General features: G+C 66.9%; 2 protein-coding genes across 3 annotated transcripts in view; one reads left to right on the forward strand and one right to left on the reverse strand.

Moving 5' to 3' along the window:
* Positions 1 to 1,162: 1,162 nt before the first annotated feature.
* Positions 1,163 to 4,217, forward strand: FSCN2 (fascin actin-bundling protein 2, retinal). The gene is made up of 5 exons (XM_026067554.1): positions 1,163 to 1,985; positions 3,261 to 3,417; positions 3,555 to 3,676; positions 3,757 to 3,924; positions 4,012 to 4,217. Exons 1-5 carry the CDS (start codon positions 1,163 to 1,165, stop codon positions 4,215 to 4,217), a joined length of 1,476 nt encoding a protein of 491 aa, XP_025923339.1.
* Positions 4,218 to 4,805: 588 nt separating this feature from the next.
* FAAP100 (FA core complex associated protein 100) overlaps positions 4,806 to 16,002 on the reverse strand; it is a 12,310-nt gene continuing 1,113 nt past the window's right edge. The window contains exons 2-10 of one of the 2 annotated variants that reach the window (XM_026067490.1): positions 15,318 to 15,510; positions 13,687 to 13,805; positions 12,054 to 13,024; positions 10,385 to 10,538; positions 8,783 to 9,573; positions 8,156 to 8,292; positions 6,343 to 6,459; positions 5,756 to 5,842; positions 4,806 to 5,634 (exon numbers count right to left, since the gene is read on the reverse strand). In XM_026067490.1, coding sequence (XP_025923275.1) covers positions 5,509 to 5,634; positions 5,756 to 5,842; positions 6,343 to 6,459; positions 8,156 to 8,292; positions 8,783 to 9,573; positions 10,385 to 10,538; positions 12,054 to 13,024; positions 13,687 to 13,805; positions 15,318 to 15,510 — 2,695 coding nt within the window. In that variant the 3' untranslated portion in view covers positions 4,806 to 5,508. Of the gene's footprint in view, positions 5,635 to 5,755; positions 5,843 to 6,342; positions 6,460 to 8,144; positions 8,293 to 8,782; positions 9,574 to 10,384; positions 10,539 to 12,053; positions 13,025 to 13,686; positions 13,806 to 15,317; positions 15,511 to 16,002 lie in introns of those variants that run through there. The other variant, XM_026067491.1, reaches the window with a different exon arrangement.

The raw sequence follows: 16,002 nt of genomic DNA on the forward strand, positions 1-16,002 counted from the left end.
CGGGCCCCTCCGCGGCAGCCCGGCCCGCTCAGCCGGGCCGGAAAGCCGAGCCGGGGCGGCGTATCCGTTTCAGCGGGCGGTTAGCGACACCGCGGCGGGCGGCGGCGGCGGCTCGGGTAACGCTCCCGCCTGCCCGGGGGGGCCCGGCCCCCCGCGCTGTAAGAGAGAGCCCGGGCATGAAAAAATCATGAGGCAACCAATCCCCGGGACCTATTTTCAGGAACAATAACTCCGGCGGAGCGCGGACACCGGAGCCGCCGGCACGGCGAGGGGGCGTCGTCGTCAATCAGGGCCGCGGTGTGGCCCCCCGCCGGGTCCTGCTGGCCCCCAGCACCCCCCGGCCCTGCCACGAGCCGGGGACAGGAGCCGGGTGTCTGTGCCCCGGCCCCGAGCTCTCCCACATCCTGCAAACCCTCCTCAGGCTGCAGCGCGCTGACACCGGTGCAATGAGTTTGAGGCGGTCTCAGCCCTGCACCAGGTGCCCCGACAGCCCGGACCGCAGGGCACCCCCAGCATTGTCCTGCGGCCGGGCCGGGGAGGGGGCCGCCGTGACCCCAATCTGCCGCCGCCGGTGGGATTTGGGGCCACAGGACAGATGGAGGCCAAGGGCCCCAAAGCGGGATAAAAGGTTTAAACTAATCAAAATGCCTGGCTAATTGTAAGGCGCTTAGGGGCCGGCCGGGAGGCAGCGCCCGGCTGGAGGTGACCCAGCGCCGAATCAGAGGYGCCGGTAACCCAAACCCGCCCGGGCAACGGATACGCCGGCCCGCGCGCCCGGATCGGGTTCCCACCCAAGTTTTCCACCCGCGGCTCGGCGGGGACGGCGACGGTGAGAGCCGGGGCCGGCGCGGAGGGTGGCGCGGCGTGCCGGAGCCCCAGGGACCCGGCCGCGGTGCCCCCTCGCGCTGGGGGCTTCAAGCGAAAGCCCCGCTCCAGGCGGTGGCGGCGCGGGTGCCCGTTGCAATCCGGACCTGCTCTGTAATCCTACCTGCGCCTAATTAACCGGACCCCCGCGGCGCCGTGCCGTGCCGTGCCGTGCCGTGCTGTGCTGCACCACGGGGGCCGTCGCCCCGGCCGCCCCGCCGGGACCAGTGCAGACGAGCCCCGGCGCCACGGCCGCTGCGCACGCGGGGAGCCCCCGGCAGCCCCCCTCCGGCGGAAGATGCCAACGAATGGGATCCACCAGGTCCTGAAGATCCAGTTCGGGCTCATCAACTGCGAGAGCCGGTACCTGACGGCGGAGACCTTCGGCTACAAGGTCAACGCCTCGGCGCCCAGCCTCAAGAGGAAGCAGATATGGACGCTGGAGCAGGACGACGCCGACAGCTCCGTCGTCTTCCTCAAGAGCCACCTGGGCCGGTACCTGGGCGCCGACAAGGACGGGAAGGTGCAGTGCGAGGCGGAGAAGCCGGGCCGGGATGAGCGCTTCCGCATCATCACGCAGTCGGACGGGCGCTGGGCGCTGCAGTCGGCGCCGCACCGGCGCTTCTTCGGCGGCACCGAGGACCGCCTCTCCTGCTTCGCCCCCGCCGTCTCGGCCGCCGAGAAGTGGAGCGTCCACCTGGCCATGCACCCCCAGGCCAACCTGCTGAGCGTCAGCCGCCGCCGCTACGCCCACCTCAGCGCCCACGAGGACGAGATCGCCACCGACAGCAACCTGCCCTGGGGGGTGGACGCCCTCATCACCCTCTGCTTCCAGGACAAGAAGTACTGCCTGCGCACCGCCGACGAGCGCTACCTGCGCAGCGACGGCACGCTGGTGCCCGAGCCCGGCGCCCGCACCGCCTACACCCTCGAGTTCAAGGCGGGCAAGCTGGCCTTCAAGGACTGCGACGGCAAGTACCTGGCGCCCACGGGGCCCACGGGCACCCTCAAGTCCGGGCGCAGCTCCAAGCCGGGCAAAGACGAACTCTTCGACTTGGAGGAGAGCCACCCCCAGGTGGTCTTCACCGCCGCCAACGGCAGATACGTCTCCATCCGGCAAGGTAGGGGCTGCACAGCCTGGGCGCGGGGGGCCGGCGCCTGCCCTGGCTGCCCCGGGGGGGTGGCACCAGGGACTGGCTCGAGAGCACCCCCGGGACCCCCAACCCGGGGGGAGACCCCGCGATAACAACCCCGGGTGCAGCCCTGCATGCTGCCACAGTCGTGGGTTGCAGCAATGTCCCTGCTCACCCGCCACCCTGGGGATGTGGGCAGCCCCCGGCCTTGGGGCTGGTGTGGGGAGGCCACGGGTGGGGGGTGCCCGGGGCCCTGCCTGGGAGAGGGGCGCCACTGAGCAGGGCCATGCATGTGCATGTGCGTGTGCATGCATGTGTGCATGTGGGGTTGTGTGTGCAGCTCTGTGCAGTGCTGCATGTGTGTGTGCATGTGCAGGGCTCTGCAAAGCTGTGTGTGCATGTGTGTGTGCAGATCTGTGCAGTGCTGCACATGTGTGTGCATGTGCAGGGCTGTGTGCAGGTCTGTGTGTGTGTGCATATTTGTGTGTGCATGCATATTTGTGTGTGCAGCTCTGTGCAGTGCTGCATGTGTGCGTGCATGTGCAGGGCTGCGTGTCCATGCATGCTTGTGTGTGCAGCTCTGTGCAGTGCTGCATTTGTGTGTGCATGTGCAGGCAAGGCTTTGCAGCGTGGTGCACGTGCACGTACACATGTGTGTGTTTGCAGGCCCCATAYGGGGCTGTGCATGCCTGCGCCTTTGCGCATGCGYRGTGCGCGTGCATGTACATGTGTGCRTGCAGGGCTCTGCACGGCACGGTGGATGCGTGTGCATGTTTGCACACACAGCTCAGTGCAGTGCCACACATGCATGCACGTGGTGCTTGGTGCTGTGCCCCACGCCGTGCCCGGGTGTGGGGCAGAGCCTGGCTGCGGCAGCCGGGCAGAGCTGCGCCTGCGGCCGGACCCAGCAGCGCGGAGCCGGGCATGGAGCAAACGGGGGAACTGGGAGGGGTGGGGGGTCCCCAGCCCTGCTTGCATGGGCCGTGGCGGCTGTGCTGTGCCCCCAGCCACCCTGCCGCCCCCGGGAACGCGCCTGCCCTGGGCCAAGCGGCTTACGGGGGGGTGACGGTAGCAGGCGGGCTATAAATAGGGGGTTTGTGCAGATGGACACAGCAGCGATCAGATTAACGATCCCAATTAGAGCGATTGTTTGCAGAGGGATTTAGYGCTGCCTGGGAAGGGCCGGGTGGGGGGAAGGCACCGGGGACCATCGGCTCCCGCGGCCGGAGGGGGCTGGCATCGACAGCCGCTCCCGTCCCACAGGCGTCAACGTCTCGGCGAACCAGGACGAGGAGCTGAACCACGAGACSTTCCAGCTCCAGATCGACCGCGACACCAACAAGTGCAGCCTGCACACCGACGCCGGCAGCTACTGGACCCTCGTGGCCCACGGGGGCATCCAGGCTGTGGCCACCGAAGCGTGAGTGCGGGGGGTCCCCGCGAGCGGGGGGGGGGGGTCCCGCTCTGCCCCGTGCCGCGGTGCATGGCAGGGTCTGGGGGGCCGTGCCGCGGCGCTGCCCGCCCCGGCTCACGCTCTCCCTCTCGCCCCGCTGCCAGCGCTGCCAACACCATGTTCGACATCGAGTGGCGCGGCCGGCGGGTGGCCCTGCGCGCCAGCAACGGCAAGTACATCTGCACCAAGAAGAACGGGCAGCTGGCGGCCGTCAGCGACGCCGTGGGTGAGCGGTGGCTCTGGGGGGGGGGCGGCGAGCGCGGGGCCGGGGCGCAGCGGGGCCGCTCACGGCCGCTTTCGCCGCAGGGGAGGACGAGGAGTTCACCCTGAAGCTGATCAACCGGCCCATGCTGGTGCTGCGGGGCGAGCACGGCTTCGTCTGCTACCACCGCAGCTCCAACCTACTCGACTCCAACCGCTCCGTCTACGACGTCTTCCACATCGTCTTCAGCGACGGCGCCTACCAGATCCGAGGTGGGCAGCGGGGGCCGGAGCAGGGGGCTGTGGTGGCGGTGGCACCGATGCCAGGCCCCGCTGACAGCCTCTCTCGGCTCTCCRCAGGCCAGGGGGGCAAGTTCTGGTACGTGGCGAGCAGCGGGGCGGTGTGCAGCGACGGCGACCTCTCCGAGGACTTCTTCTTCGAGTTCCGGGAGCGCGGGCGCGTCGCCATCAAAGGGAAGAACGGGCGGTACCTGCGCGGGGACCCGGCCGGCACCCTGCGGGCCGACGGCGAGTCCGTGCTGCGGGCCACGCTCTGGGAGTACTGACCTGCGCGGCGCCGGGCTGCCAGCTGGTGCCCCGCGGCTCGTGGCACAGGCGAGGATGGCGGCAGAGCCTGCGGTGGCACCGTGCGTCCTGGCTGTGCCCCTGACCCCCCCCGCCCCGGMTCCTGGCATTAAAAGTCCATCTGGATTGCACTGCGGGGGCCTCGTCTTCCTTCGCTGCCCGCCCCGTGCCAGCTAGCGCAGCTCTGCCCGGCCCATGCCGAGGCGCCGGCACCGTGCTGCCTGCCGGGACCACGTGGGAGCCCCCTGCCCCGCGCTCGGCGTGCCGTGGCGTGAAGGGGCAAAGCGGGGCCGGGCTCCCGGGGCCCCTTTCTGCGGGGCAGCGGATGCAGCCTGCACCGCGGGCGCCCAGCACCACGCGGCAGAGCCACACCGGCACCCGCCGCTGCCGGCCCGGGGCGAGCGCGGCCGTGGCGGGAGGGTGGCTCCGCGGGGCGATGCTCAGCCCCTGCGCAGTTCGGTTAGGGCTTTGGGCAAGGGGCAGACCCGGAGACCCAGACGTCTCAGCGGGGCGCGCGGGGGCCGGTGGCGGCAGCCCCCACCAGGAGGCRGAAAGGAACAGACGGGCACTCGCTGAGCGGCACGATCGTTTTCATGGCAGACGACAGATTTACAGACACCGGAGCAGTGCGGGGAAGGACCGCGCCGAAACACGCTGCACCACCACGGAAATACAAGATCGTTTGTAGAAACGACGGGGGAGCGGAAAACCCCCTCCCCTGCCCAGCAGAAAACGGGGGTCCCCCGGGCGGGCGCCCGCTGCGCCGCCCCGGCACAGCGCCCTGTTCGTCCGGATTCCTGAAAGGCAAGGCAGCGCGGGGGCACGGCCCGCGGCCGCCGCGAGGGCGCTAAACTACCACGGCGAGGACGATCCACGAGACAGCAGCGGCCCCGAGGGCTGCCGGCCGCCGGCGAGGTGGGGGGGGGGGGCGCCGGGGCGGCAGGGCCGGGATGGGCCAGCCCAGAAGCCCCGCTCTGCCGCCGGGCGGCTCTTTGGGAAGAGGCGCCGGAGCCCTGGCGACCCTCCGCGCTGCCGACAACACGACCACGAAACACGCGCACACACACGCACAGGCACAACCCGACCCGACCCGCCGCCGCGGCCTCCCTGCCCCTCGCCGCCAGCTCGCTCCCGCCCGGGCCCGCTCCTCCTCCCGCGGCGGGAGCCGCTCTCCGGCCCTGGCCTCGAGCTGGCCGGCGGCGCAGCCTTGCCCGGCCCTGGCCGGGGGGGCTGGGGACGCCCCGGGGCGCGCTGGGCCGCCCCCGTCCCTGCTCACAGGACAACAAGGCTGGGGTTGCGCAGCTGCCTGTAGATGTGCAGGAGCTTCTCCGCCGTCGCGGCGCCCTCCTCGCCGGGRGGCGGCCGGTCTCGCAGCGACTGGGCCTCCTTCAGCAGCATCTGCGCCAGGCAAAGGAGGGGAGAGGGAGGGAGGGAGGCAGGCGTCAGCTCGGGGCCGCGCCACGGGGTCCCCACGGCGCTGCGGCCGCCCGGGGCGCCGCGGCGCGGGCTCGYGACTCACCTCGTGGTTAGCCTGGATCTGGCGCAGGTACTGCATGCGGAGGTCGGGGGGGCCGGAGCCCTGCGCCGCCTGCTCCAGCACCAGGGCCTGCGGGGAGCAGAGCGCTGCGTCGGCGAGGGAGCCGCGGCCGCGGCGCCGGGGAAGCTTGCACCCTCCGGAAGAGGCGCATCCCCAGCGCCCGCCTTGCTGCATCGCCTCCGTCCGTACAGACCCCGCTCCGGAGCGGCTCCGGGAAGGCTCCCAGCRAGCCGCAGAGGCCCTGCTCCATTTAGCCCCCGCGCCGAGCGGGACCCGTTTCTGGGACAGACAGCAGGCATCTCCCCGAGCTCCTCGGCACGAGCGCCCGGAGCGCAGAGGCCCAGGCTCGGGAAGGGAGCGGGCTCCGTGGCAGCCCGGCTCCGCCAGGCCCTGCCGAGCGGGTCTGCCACACGGTGGTGCCAGAGAAACCCCGGCCCAGAGCGCTGCGCCGGGCCCCAAGGCTGCAGCCCCGGCGCCTCGGCTCGCTCGGGGCCCCCGCGGCCCGGCCGCGCGTCTCCCCGCGGTGGGATCCCCGGCCGGGGTCAGCGCGCCTCCCGCCAGCGCCRTACCTGGATACGCCGGATCACGGCGTGATGCATCCTGCACATGTCCGCCAGGGAAGGGCTCTCCATCAGGATCTCCACGGCCTGGATGGGGCCCGCCGGGCTGAGGTCGTTCATGGCCACCTGGGACAGCGAGCAYATCCTCACTGCAATCATTGCCGGGCGTGAGGACAGCCCCAGGAGCCTCCCTGCAGGCACAGGGCCAGGGCAGGGACCCTGGGAAGCGGCTGCCATCCCTCTCCCGTCCCTGCTCCCCGGACACAAACACCTCATTCGCTCTCCTGTCCRGTACAGGCAGACGAAGCAGCAGCCGGGGAAGCTGCCAGCCGAACCGAGGGTGCGATGGACCAAGCTTTGTTCAGCCCCATGGAGGGGAACGTGACCAGCCCCACAGCTCAGGGCGGTCAGCTGGCCGTAGCTGAGACCTCTCRCGCTCATTCCACCCCGGCTGGGACCTGCGTCAGAGGCAGGTGCCTCCGCCAGGAGAGCAGCCGCTGGTCTCGCCTGGTGCCATTCTGGGATGATTCGATGCCCATTCCCTGATGAGATACCTGCTGCCACCCCAGCGGATTTAATCCTGCAGGCTTAGCCCAAGCGGAATTAACGCTGCCACTAATCACATTGGCAATATTAGGGCTCTCAAGTGTGAAGCAACCTGAACCAGGTCATCGCCAGCACGCAGGCAGCTGGGCCTCTCGGCGGAGGGTTAACCAGCCGTGGCGGGAGAGCTGGGTAGCAATTAGTATTTTTCCTTCGCGCTTGAAGAGGGATTTTCGCATTAAAGGGGGAAAAGCTGCAGCAGATCAGATTTAAATCCAGAATCCAGCCATGTTTTCCCCTCGCTTTGCAGAATTAGCAAAGTGCAGCAAGCCAAATGAGCAGGGAAAGCTCGTTTCTTCCCGCAGCCCAGTCGGACACTAGGTCAGGGCATGGCGAGCATCTGAGGTTATCGAGTCTCTGCAGGGCTCAGTGAAGAGATGGCTGCACCGAGGGAGAAGTGTTTGCACAYGCAGGTACAGCCCCAACGCAGCGAGAGCGCAGGGCAGGAGCGACACCGCTCCAGCGGACAGGCAACGGCTGGCTCCAYGCGTGCCAGCCACAGGGGCCCAGCTCCCGCCAGGGGCATCCAAACCCCACCATGAAATGACTCGGTCTCGCTGCCTCTGGCTTGGGAGGACGATGGTTTCCCAAAAGCCCAGACTACAACTCAGACTTGCTACCAGCCGCTCAGGTGACCTGGCAGTGCCGCTTACCCTGCACCACCTTGCTGCAGCGCAAGGGCAAAACGTGCCGAGAGACGTGGTCTCCAGCAAGACAGGCCCAGACGAGGCCCCGCAGATCTTGCAGACCAGCGAAGGGACACCAGGAGGGGAGGGAGAAGCTGCGCACAGCTGGGAAAGGAATCCTGCCCTTCCCCCTTGCAGTCCAAGAGCGGCGTGCCTTGCAGGCCACCGCCAGGCAGGGAAATGAGAACATCTGGGGACAGAGCCCAGCCTGGAGCAGGAGGGGAGCAGGAACAGCCTTTGGGAAGCCCAGGGTCGGTAGAAGGGGGACCAGCGATCCAGCCCAACGCACAGGACCCATCCCAGCAGCCCAGCTGGCCGGGAGGCTCCGTATGGCACACCAGAGCGGCCCACGCAGCCCCGGGGAGGGCCCCTGCACCCCTGGGATACGGCCTGGGGTCAGCACCGAGAGGCCAGGCTTGGCCAGACGTCACCCAGCTGCCCATCGCAAGCGAGGGGCCGGGGGCAGCGAGACGGAGCTGGCTCCTCGGGGYGGGGGGCCGCGTGTCTCCCTGCAGGGCTAACCCATTCCTTGCCTCTCGGACAAGCAGCTGCACCTCGCCTCCGTCCGGGGCCGCGCCGCGCACCGACGCCACTTCCCCGCTGCTCAGCGCCTCGGCCCCAGCGTTCTCGGCCAGCAGCCAGCGCAGCGTGGCACAGCTCAGCGGGACGCCTGGGGACGAGAGGAAAGAAAGCAGAGCTCGTTACGCCCCCGAACACCCTCCTTTGGGCCCGAGCAGCATGGCTAAGGCCAGGTGTCCCTGCACTGCTGCCACATGAGTCCCGCTAAGCAAGTCCAGAGAGCAGTGGCCGGGGATTGTAGCCCTTGCCGGGCGCTGGCCACGCGGTGATGGCACGGCTGGGAAGTGGTTGCACAGACGTGAGGGGCAGGAGCCAGGGCAGCTGCTGAGAGCGGTGCAGCAAGCGCTGGTGGGAGCGGGGGGCGCCCGGTGCCCCCTGCGCGCATGCAGCTGCTGCAAGGCCAGGGCCGGTGCCGTGGTTTGGGGCCGTTCCCCTCCCTCCGCAGCCCCACACCCTGCGACAGGCCGAGCTCAGTCGTGCAACCGCATCGCTTCCACGTGCCAGCCCACGAGCGGCCTGGACACGAGCCTGGGTGGTGGGACTGTGCGGGGTCACCCAGACCCAGCAGYGGAGGGACCCACCTGAGCTGGAGTTTTTCAGTGCGTTTTTCAGCAGCTCCGAGGACACCCTGATGGACGCCGCCGAGGGAGGCAGGTTTCCGTCTCCCGGAGCCTGGGGCGGCTCGCTGTCCTTCACTCCTTCGGGTTCAGTCTGCTCCCTGGACACTTCCAGGAAGGTCTCTACAGGGTCTGGGGGCGCAGGGGGGGCAGCCGCCGGAGGGGAGGCATCAGGCCCGGGGGGGCTGCTCTCAAAGCGCAGGCACTGCAACATGTCAATGGTGCATTCGCTGAGGGGCAAGCAGATCCCCTCTCTGTCCGGGGAGAGGATGGGCGAGTCGTCCGGGAGGAAGTCATCCAGGGCCTCGGAAGAGTCGGAGCCACTGCCCAGAATATCCCGTAAACTGTAGTAGAGGGCACAGGAGATGGTCAGAGGCAGGTCCAGCTTGGTGTCCGCAGGAGAGCCGAGGGGCAGCGTCAGCTCCCTCTTGTTCCCAGGCAGGAGCTGGTCGATGGGGAAGGTGAAAGTGGTGCCTGAATCCGCAGAATCCTCCTCTAAGGCACAGGGGCTGGCAAGGAGCTGAACGCACAGGGTCCAGCCCTCCTCCAGGCTGTACTCGCTGCAGTTCTCCAGCACGCAGGAGATGGTTACGGCATCCTGGAGCAGGAGGCAGCTCCAGTTGGCAGTGACGGTGCAGGCAATGGGCTTCTGGCCTTCCTGGCTGGACAGCAGAGCCGCGCTCACGTTCATCACCTGGTTCAGGCTGGCCAGCGCTCGGTTCTTCTGATCCACCGCCTTCTTCAGGAAGGAAACTCTGCAAGGACAAAGCGCCAGCTGAAACAGCAAGAGGGATGGCGGCCGGGACGCCTCGAGCAGGCGAGAAACCGCCCCGGAAACACCCCACAGGCCCCTCGCCAAGGCAGCCCTGGGATCCCTGTGGCTCGAGGACACGGTGCCGGCAAGGCCTTTCTACCCACGAGCCCGTATCAACTGAGCTGGTCCCGAGTGGCTCCGGGCAGCAAGGCCCTGCACAGGCCTCCTCACAGACACTTCCCTGGGCTGGGACTCTGAGCAATAGGAACAGCAGCACAAAATACGAGTGGGCTATAAATCTTGCTCACAGCCCAGGCAGGTACCGATGGCTTCGGGAATCCCCCTGCGAAGGGAGGGGGACTCATCCGAATCTCCTCCTCACACACAGATGGCCGCAGAGGTCTCAGGCACGCGCCTGCCCTGCCTGTTCCTGCGGACTTGGCAAGCGCCGCGGGCTGTCTGGGCGCGCCTGGCACCCTGCCTCTCCCACCTTCTGTCACCGAGGCTGTAAACACCAGCCCGCTCGCAGCATCAAAGAGCCGTCTGCCTCGAGAGGGAAAAGGGCAGCAGACAGCGCTGGCGTTAAACAATATTTTTATACCCATCAAGGTCAGGGGCTTCCCAGCCAGTCTCCTGGAAGAACCATTCCGGAAAGGTAAACCTTGGAGCAGTTACTGCCTGGCTGCAAAACGCTTTATTGCCGACCCTTGAGCCAGGAGCTGACATAGGAAAATCCAGTTAGGCGCCCATAAACAGAGCGACTCACAGAGTAACAGCACCGGCGCGCGGTGCCGAGCGGCCCTGCCCTTTACCTCTCCGAGGCGTTGCCTATCCCGGACAGCAGCTCCTTAATCCTTCGGCCAGCTTCGGCGGGCGTCATCCTGGCGGGAGGAGCCTCCTCGGGGCTGCACAGGCCGCAGGTCATGAGACGCCCTTTGGCGGACAAGGCCAGCAGCTCCGATTCACCTGCAGGGGCGACACGGCACAGGTGAGGGAAGGAAGGGCGGCAGGAGGAGACYGGCAAGGCAGCAGAGGTTTCCCAGCTGGCTGGGGAGCAGCCGCGGGCGGCCAGGGGGGCACAGGCCGGCGGGACAGGTGCCCTTCGCTTCCACCGCCTGCCCCAGGACACCGGGAACTGGAGGCATCGGTTCAGGGCTGAGCACAGCCTGCCCGGGAGGCACACGCGGGAGCCGCCTCTGCGCGCTGGCCGACACAGAGCAAACACCGTGTGCCTGCGGGGCCCCACTGCGCCCCTGCCGCGCGGGGAGACTTTGCAAAAGGGAATCCACCAGCCAGGCCCTTCCTGCCCCGGGCACCGGGAGGAGAGAAGCGGGAGAGCAGATGCACAAGGGCCGAGTGACCGCAGAYGGGTACGACGGAGACAGGACACGGACCACGACAGCACGGCCACGTAACACGCAGCTCCCAGGCAAGGGGCCGCCTGGGCTGCCCCAAGAGTGGAAGTGCCCCCTCCAGCCTGTCCTGTCCCCCGGCACCGGCCTTGCCCTGAGCGGGGCTGCCCACGCCTCCTGCCCGCCGCCTCAGCCATGCTTTCCACAGCTGGCAACCCCCAAGCGAACACCAGCACCAGCAGGAGACACCACGGGAGCAGGAGCGCTCCGGGAGCCGGAGCTGCCATGCAGGGTTCCTAGCGGTGAGACGCATGCAGCTCCACGTGCAGCGAAGGGCTCCCTCGGCCGCCGCGAGGCAACGCCAGGCTTGCCCTGCTCTCACCTGGGTGCCCCAGGAGTCTCTCCTCGCTCGCTCGCTTGCCTTTTCTGGCCCTGTTTGCTCCTCGTGCTGCCCCGTGGAACGGGCTCATCTACGGGCTGAGACACGCTTCTCCCCCCCCTCGTCCCCAGCGGCTAGGCACTCTGCTCCTTTCCTCCGTTCCCGGAGCAGAGGCCCAGGGCGAGCACTGCGCTCTGTCCTGCGCCCGGGCCGTGGTCGGTACCGCACACTGCCCACATCGAGGGGGTGTTAGCACCCAAGCTGTCGGGCTGGAGAGAGAACAGCGCRTGCAGGCTCTGAGCGGCCACACCTGGAGCCCCTAATCCAGCCGACTGCACGTCTGGTTGCCCCTTTCTGGAAGGCGTCTCATCCCAGTTTGTCTGGGTTTCCCTCACGCTCTCCTCTGCGCAGGGACCCGAAGGGGACAGACACGGCTGCGGCGGGTGCCCCACGGCCACCTGCACAGACAGGCCACCTCCTGCAACGCCAAGGTGGAGCAGAGCCTCGCACGAGACAAACCACGACCACGCAGGGCAAGAGACTGAGCTCCGAGCACGCCTTGCGCTCGGCCCCASAGTCAGCATGCTCGACAGAAACGACTTACAAAAACGAGGGGAGTCAACAAGAACGGAAGAAGGACGGAGCCCAATCTGGACCTTAACGAGGGGTGAAGACGTACAGGCCGGAATAGGCAGCTATCCTGCCCCGTTCCACCCCAAGACCCAGCGTACTCCCCTCTGCTGGCAGTACCTTCTGATGCCCGAGAAGACAAGGAAAGAGCCACAACACTACAGATACTTAAACTGGCCGGAGACAGGACGGGAGGCAGGACGCCAGTGGAGCTCTCCGCGTCCTCGGGGTCGGAGGACTCATTGACCCAGTCCAGGTCGACCGCGGAGATGTCCGAGTGCGTGCTGTAATACATCCGGCTGCCGCTCCCGCAGGCGGCGCAGAGGATGGGCCCGCGCAAGTAGTACTCCCTGAGCTCCGGCACCGTGGCCTCCTCTCTCTGGTCTGCCTTGACAGCCACCATCTTGCCATAGTGACCGACCGCCACCACACAGTCACAGCCAGCATCTCCAAAAAGCTGTTCGTCCTCAGCCTCCTCCTCCTCCGCCGCCCTCCGCTCTGTTCTCAAGGCCCCGATGAAGACGATGGGCTCTTCCAAATGATGAAGGATCTTAACAGGGGGGTCTTGGCTCGAAACGTCGTGACAGCCATCAGCAGTCTGAGAAGAGCTGAGGGCCTTCAGCGGCACGGAGCAGAGCTGTCCATCGGGGAAGCCGCAGAGGATCATAGGAGACTCCAGCATGGCAGCGTCGATCCCAAAGAGCAAGCTGAAGAGGGGCTCTTCCAGCACAAACCCCCCCGAGCACCACAGCCCCTCCCCGGACCCCACGGTGCCCGGGGAAGACGCGCAGCACAGGACAGGCAGGAAGCGCGAAGGCGGGCTGTCCCCCTCGTCTCCAGGCTCGGGGCCGGGGCAGAAGCCCACCTCGCTGATCTGCCGGTACGGGGGGCTCTCCTGCTCGGGGTGYGGAAGCTCATGCAGTTTCATCCACCATTTGCCCTGAGCCTGGGACAAAGTGATGACGAAGTTGTTGAGCAGCGTGAACGTGCACAGAGTGGAGTCTGGGAAGATGCAGGCGTCTGAGTCCACAGGGAAGACGCCGGAAGGGCAATTGCTTTCTTGGCCGTCACCATCAGTCTGCTCCATTAACCTTCAAGCAAACAAGGAAAAGCTCTCAGCCAAGCCGCAGGGTGAAGCCAGCACTTCTCTTGGCCGCCTCTCACCCCGGCCCTTGGAAACCACCTCCCCAAAGCACAGCTTTTAGCATCTGCTGCAAAAACAGTGATCTGGAGAGAGCTAACGCTCCAGAGGGCTGAAACTTCAAACTGCTTAACGCTTGCCATGCCTTCGGGATGCAGGCAGAGGGGACAACGAGGGCAGCGCAAGCAGCTGCGGCTGGGCTGGGCCCCAACGCACCAGCCCAGTCCCGTGATGCAGTTCAGGGACTTTAGGGCCAAAGACTCCTAAATGCAGAGAGCCTGCGACAAGAGAGGTAGGAGAGATCCATGTCTGAGATGCTACGGTGAGCATTTCTGAGGGTCACAAAGAGATTCCCCCTTCCCACCTTCTCCCTGAACAGCCAGGGCCCTGAGCCCGGGGCCAGGCGGAAAAGCAGCTACTTCCCCAGCGGTCTCGCTGTGACTCTCGGGGGGATGTAGGCAGAAACCGAGGGGAAGCCTTCTCCGAGCAGGAGGGCTCTGCGCCTGCTAGCTGCTGCTGACGGCGCTCAGGGATGCGAGGGGACAGGAGCCCGGCGGCAGCAGGGCCGGCAGAGACGAAGCCCGCATGCCGCCCAGGTGACACCTGCCTCACCTGCTTTGCTGATCCAGGGACACGCAGTAAATGCCGCTGTGGGCACAGAGGATGTAGAGCTGCTTGGGGAGGGGGAGCAGTTCCATGTGCCACACCTGGTCGGGGCATTTGTACACAGCCTGGGTGGAAAAGCAGAAAGAAACGTCACCTTCCCGCAGCAGCAGCGGTGGTGGCCCAGCCCACCGGGAAAGGCTGCTCCCCACAGCCGGGCACAGGAGGGTTGAGGAATGGAGCTGCCCCTGCAAGAGGAAGAGCGCTTCCCCACAGCCGTGGGGCTGCCGCGGCCCACGCCAGCCCCGGGAGCCCTCCTCCCCCGGCCCGGGCCGCCCCGCGCGCCTGGCACACGAAGGCTGCAGGACGCGGCCCCCGGGCCTGCCGCAGACGCAGGCGCYGAGGCGGCTTCAGTGCCCACACTGCCAGCCCGCGCGCGCTGCCAGCCACAGCGGAGCCTGCTCACAGACGCCCAGGCAGGGCTAAAACTCCTCTAGCGCAATAAAGAGATCGCTCAGCGGACAGCGTTACCTCCTGGGCAACCCAAAAGCAACTGCAAAGCAAAGTAGCTATTTCCTGTTATATGCGTATAACGGCCCATTGCCAGGGAGAAGCCCATCGCCGGGCAGCACTGCAGCTCACGCTCCTGCCCAGCTTTCACGTGGCCCTTCTGCTTCGGGGTAAACAGCTGGGCAAAGTGCAGCCTGCCGAGGGGCTTCTCCCCAGAAACAGCTGCATTTTCCTGGGAAAGGAGCAACTGCCAGCTGTGGAGAACAGCATTAGGATCAGAACGAGAGGAGCTTCGTGTAACAAAGAAGCAGTCAGCACCTCACGCTCCCTGAGGAGAAGGGAAGGAAAATAGAAATCTGAAAGCCTGTACATGATCTACTTTCCTGAGAAGGAGCACAGTGTAGGAGGCAAATCCTGATAATACAGCGATGGCTTTCTTAGAAATGATAATAAGAACAAATTAAAAAAAAGAAGCTGTATATAACTCAACATGACGACTGCTGTTAGTCACAGCAGAGACAATAGTGAAACCCTTTGTATGTGAGAAACGAAAGAGATGTCGCTTCATTTGAGAAGAAAAAAATCTTTTTAGTTTGATTAAATATGTTTGTCTCACAAGATTAGGAGAGAGGTCAAACAGCGGCACCCCCCTGCACCCCAGCAAGGGGCCTCAGAGCCGGGTAGCGGGCTCTGAGGCTGCTGGTGAAATTCCTTTGCTGCCCTGGTCGCTGGGCCCAGGGCGGAGGAAAGGCCGGGAAGCGCTCGCCCCTCCGAACACCGGCAGCTTGGCTCTCGGGGTGCCGCAGTCTGAGCTGGGTGCAGCGGCCGGGCTCCGGGAGTTTCACTTCCCATGCCGCCTGCTCCAAGAGCTGCTGCTGTGCAAAGCCGATTTTTTGGGGACCCCGGGAAGGACTTTGGTCTCAGACCGAGGCTTTTGGAGGCGGCTGGCGAAGGGGGAAACGYGGTTCAGGGCCAGCACCCCAGCTACGCTCGCCCTGTCCTCAGGTCTCACCCCCTAGGCCGCCCCCCAGCCACGGAGAGCTCTCCTGCCCCGCAGCCGGCTCGGGGGTCCCGAGGCGAAGCCCCCCGGCCCTGGGGCGGGCCGGCGCGGGCGCAGCGTTGCGGCTCACCTTCAGCACTTTGCCCTCCTGGTCGTAGACGTAGACGAACTCGCTGCCGTTGGAGAGGTAGATCTCGTTCTCGTGGCACAGCACTCGGGGCTTGCCTGACACCAGCCCCCCAACTGGGCAGCAGAACCCGGCCAGGTAATCCACCCTGTGGCCCACGTGCGCCATGGTCCTGGGGCAGGGACGCCGTGCCAGCCTGGGGACACGGGGACAGGCCGCGGTCGGTGTGGAGAGACGCACACACCCCCCCCCCCAAACAAGGGCCCGCGTGGGGGAGCAGGGCCGTGGCGGCCTCCCACGCYGCTGAGAACGGGGGTGCCCGGCAGGGGGGGACGACCCACGGGGGGGGGGAAGGGGACTGGGCCCCTCGCGAGCGCCCCGGATGAGGGGTCTGACCCCAGCCCTGCCCCCGGGGCCACAAACTGCCCCACGCACCAAACCCGCCCCAAACACACCTCGTGTCCCAGCCCCAGTCCCCAAACCTGCCCCACTGCCTCAGTCTGAGCCTCTGTAGCCCCCCAAACCTGCCCCACCCCTCAGCCCCAGCACCTCCAGCCCCCCAAGCCTGCCCCACAGCTCAGCCCCAGCCCCCTAAGCCCATCCCGCACCTCAGCCTCAACCTCCAGCCCCCCAAACCTGCCCCACACCTCAGCCTCAACCCCCAAACCTGCCCCGCACCTCAGCCTCA

The sequence above is a fragment of the Apteryx rowi genome, unplaced genomic scaffold (assembly GCF_003343035.1).
Source record: "Apteryx rowi isolate R43461 unplaced genomic scaffold, aptRow1 scaffold_26, whole genome shotgun sequence".
Lineage (NCBI taxonomy): Eukaryota > Metazoa > Chordata > Aves > Apterygiformes > Apterygidae > Apteryx > Apteryx rowi.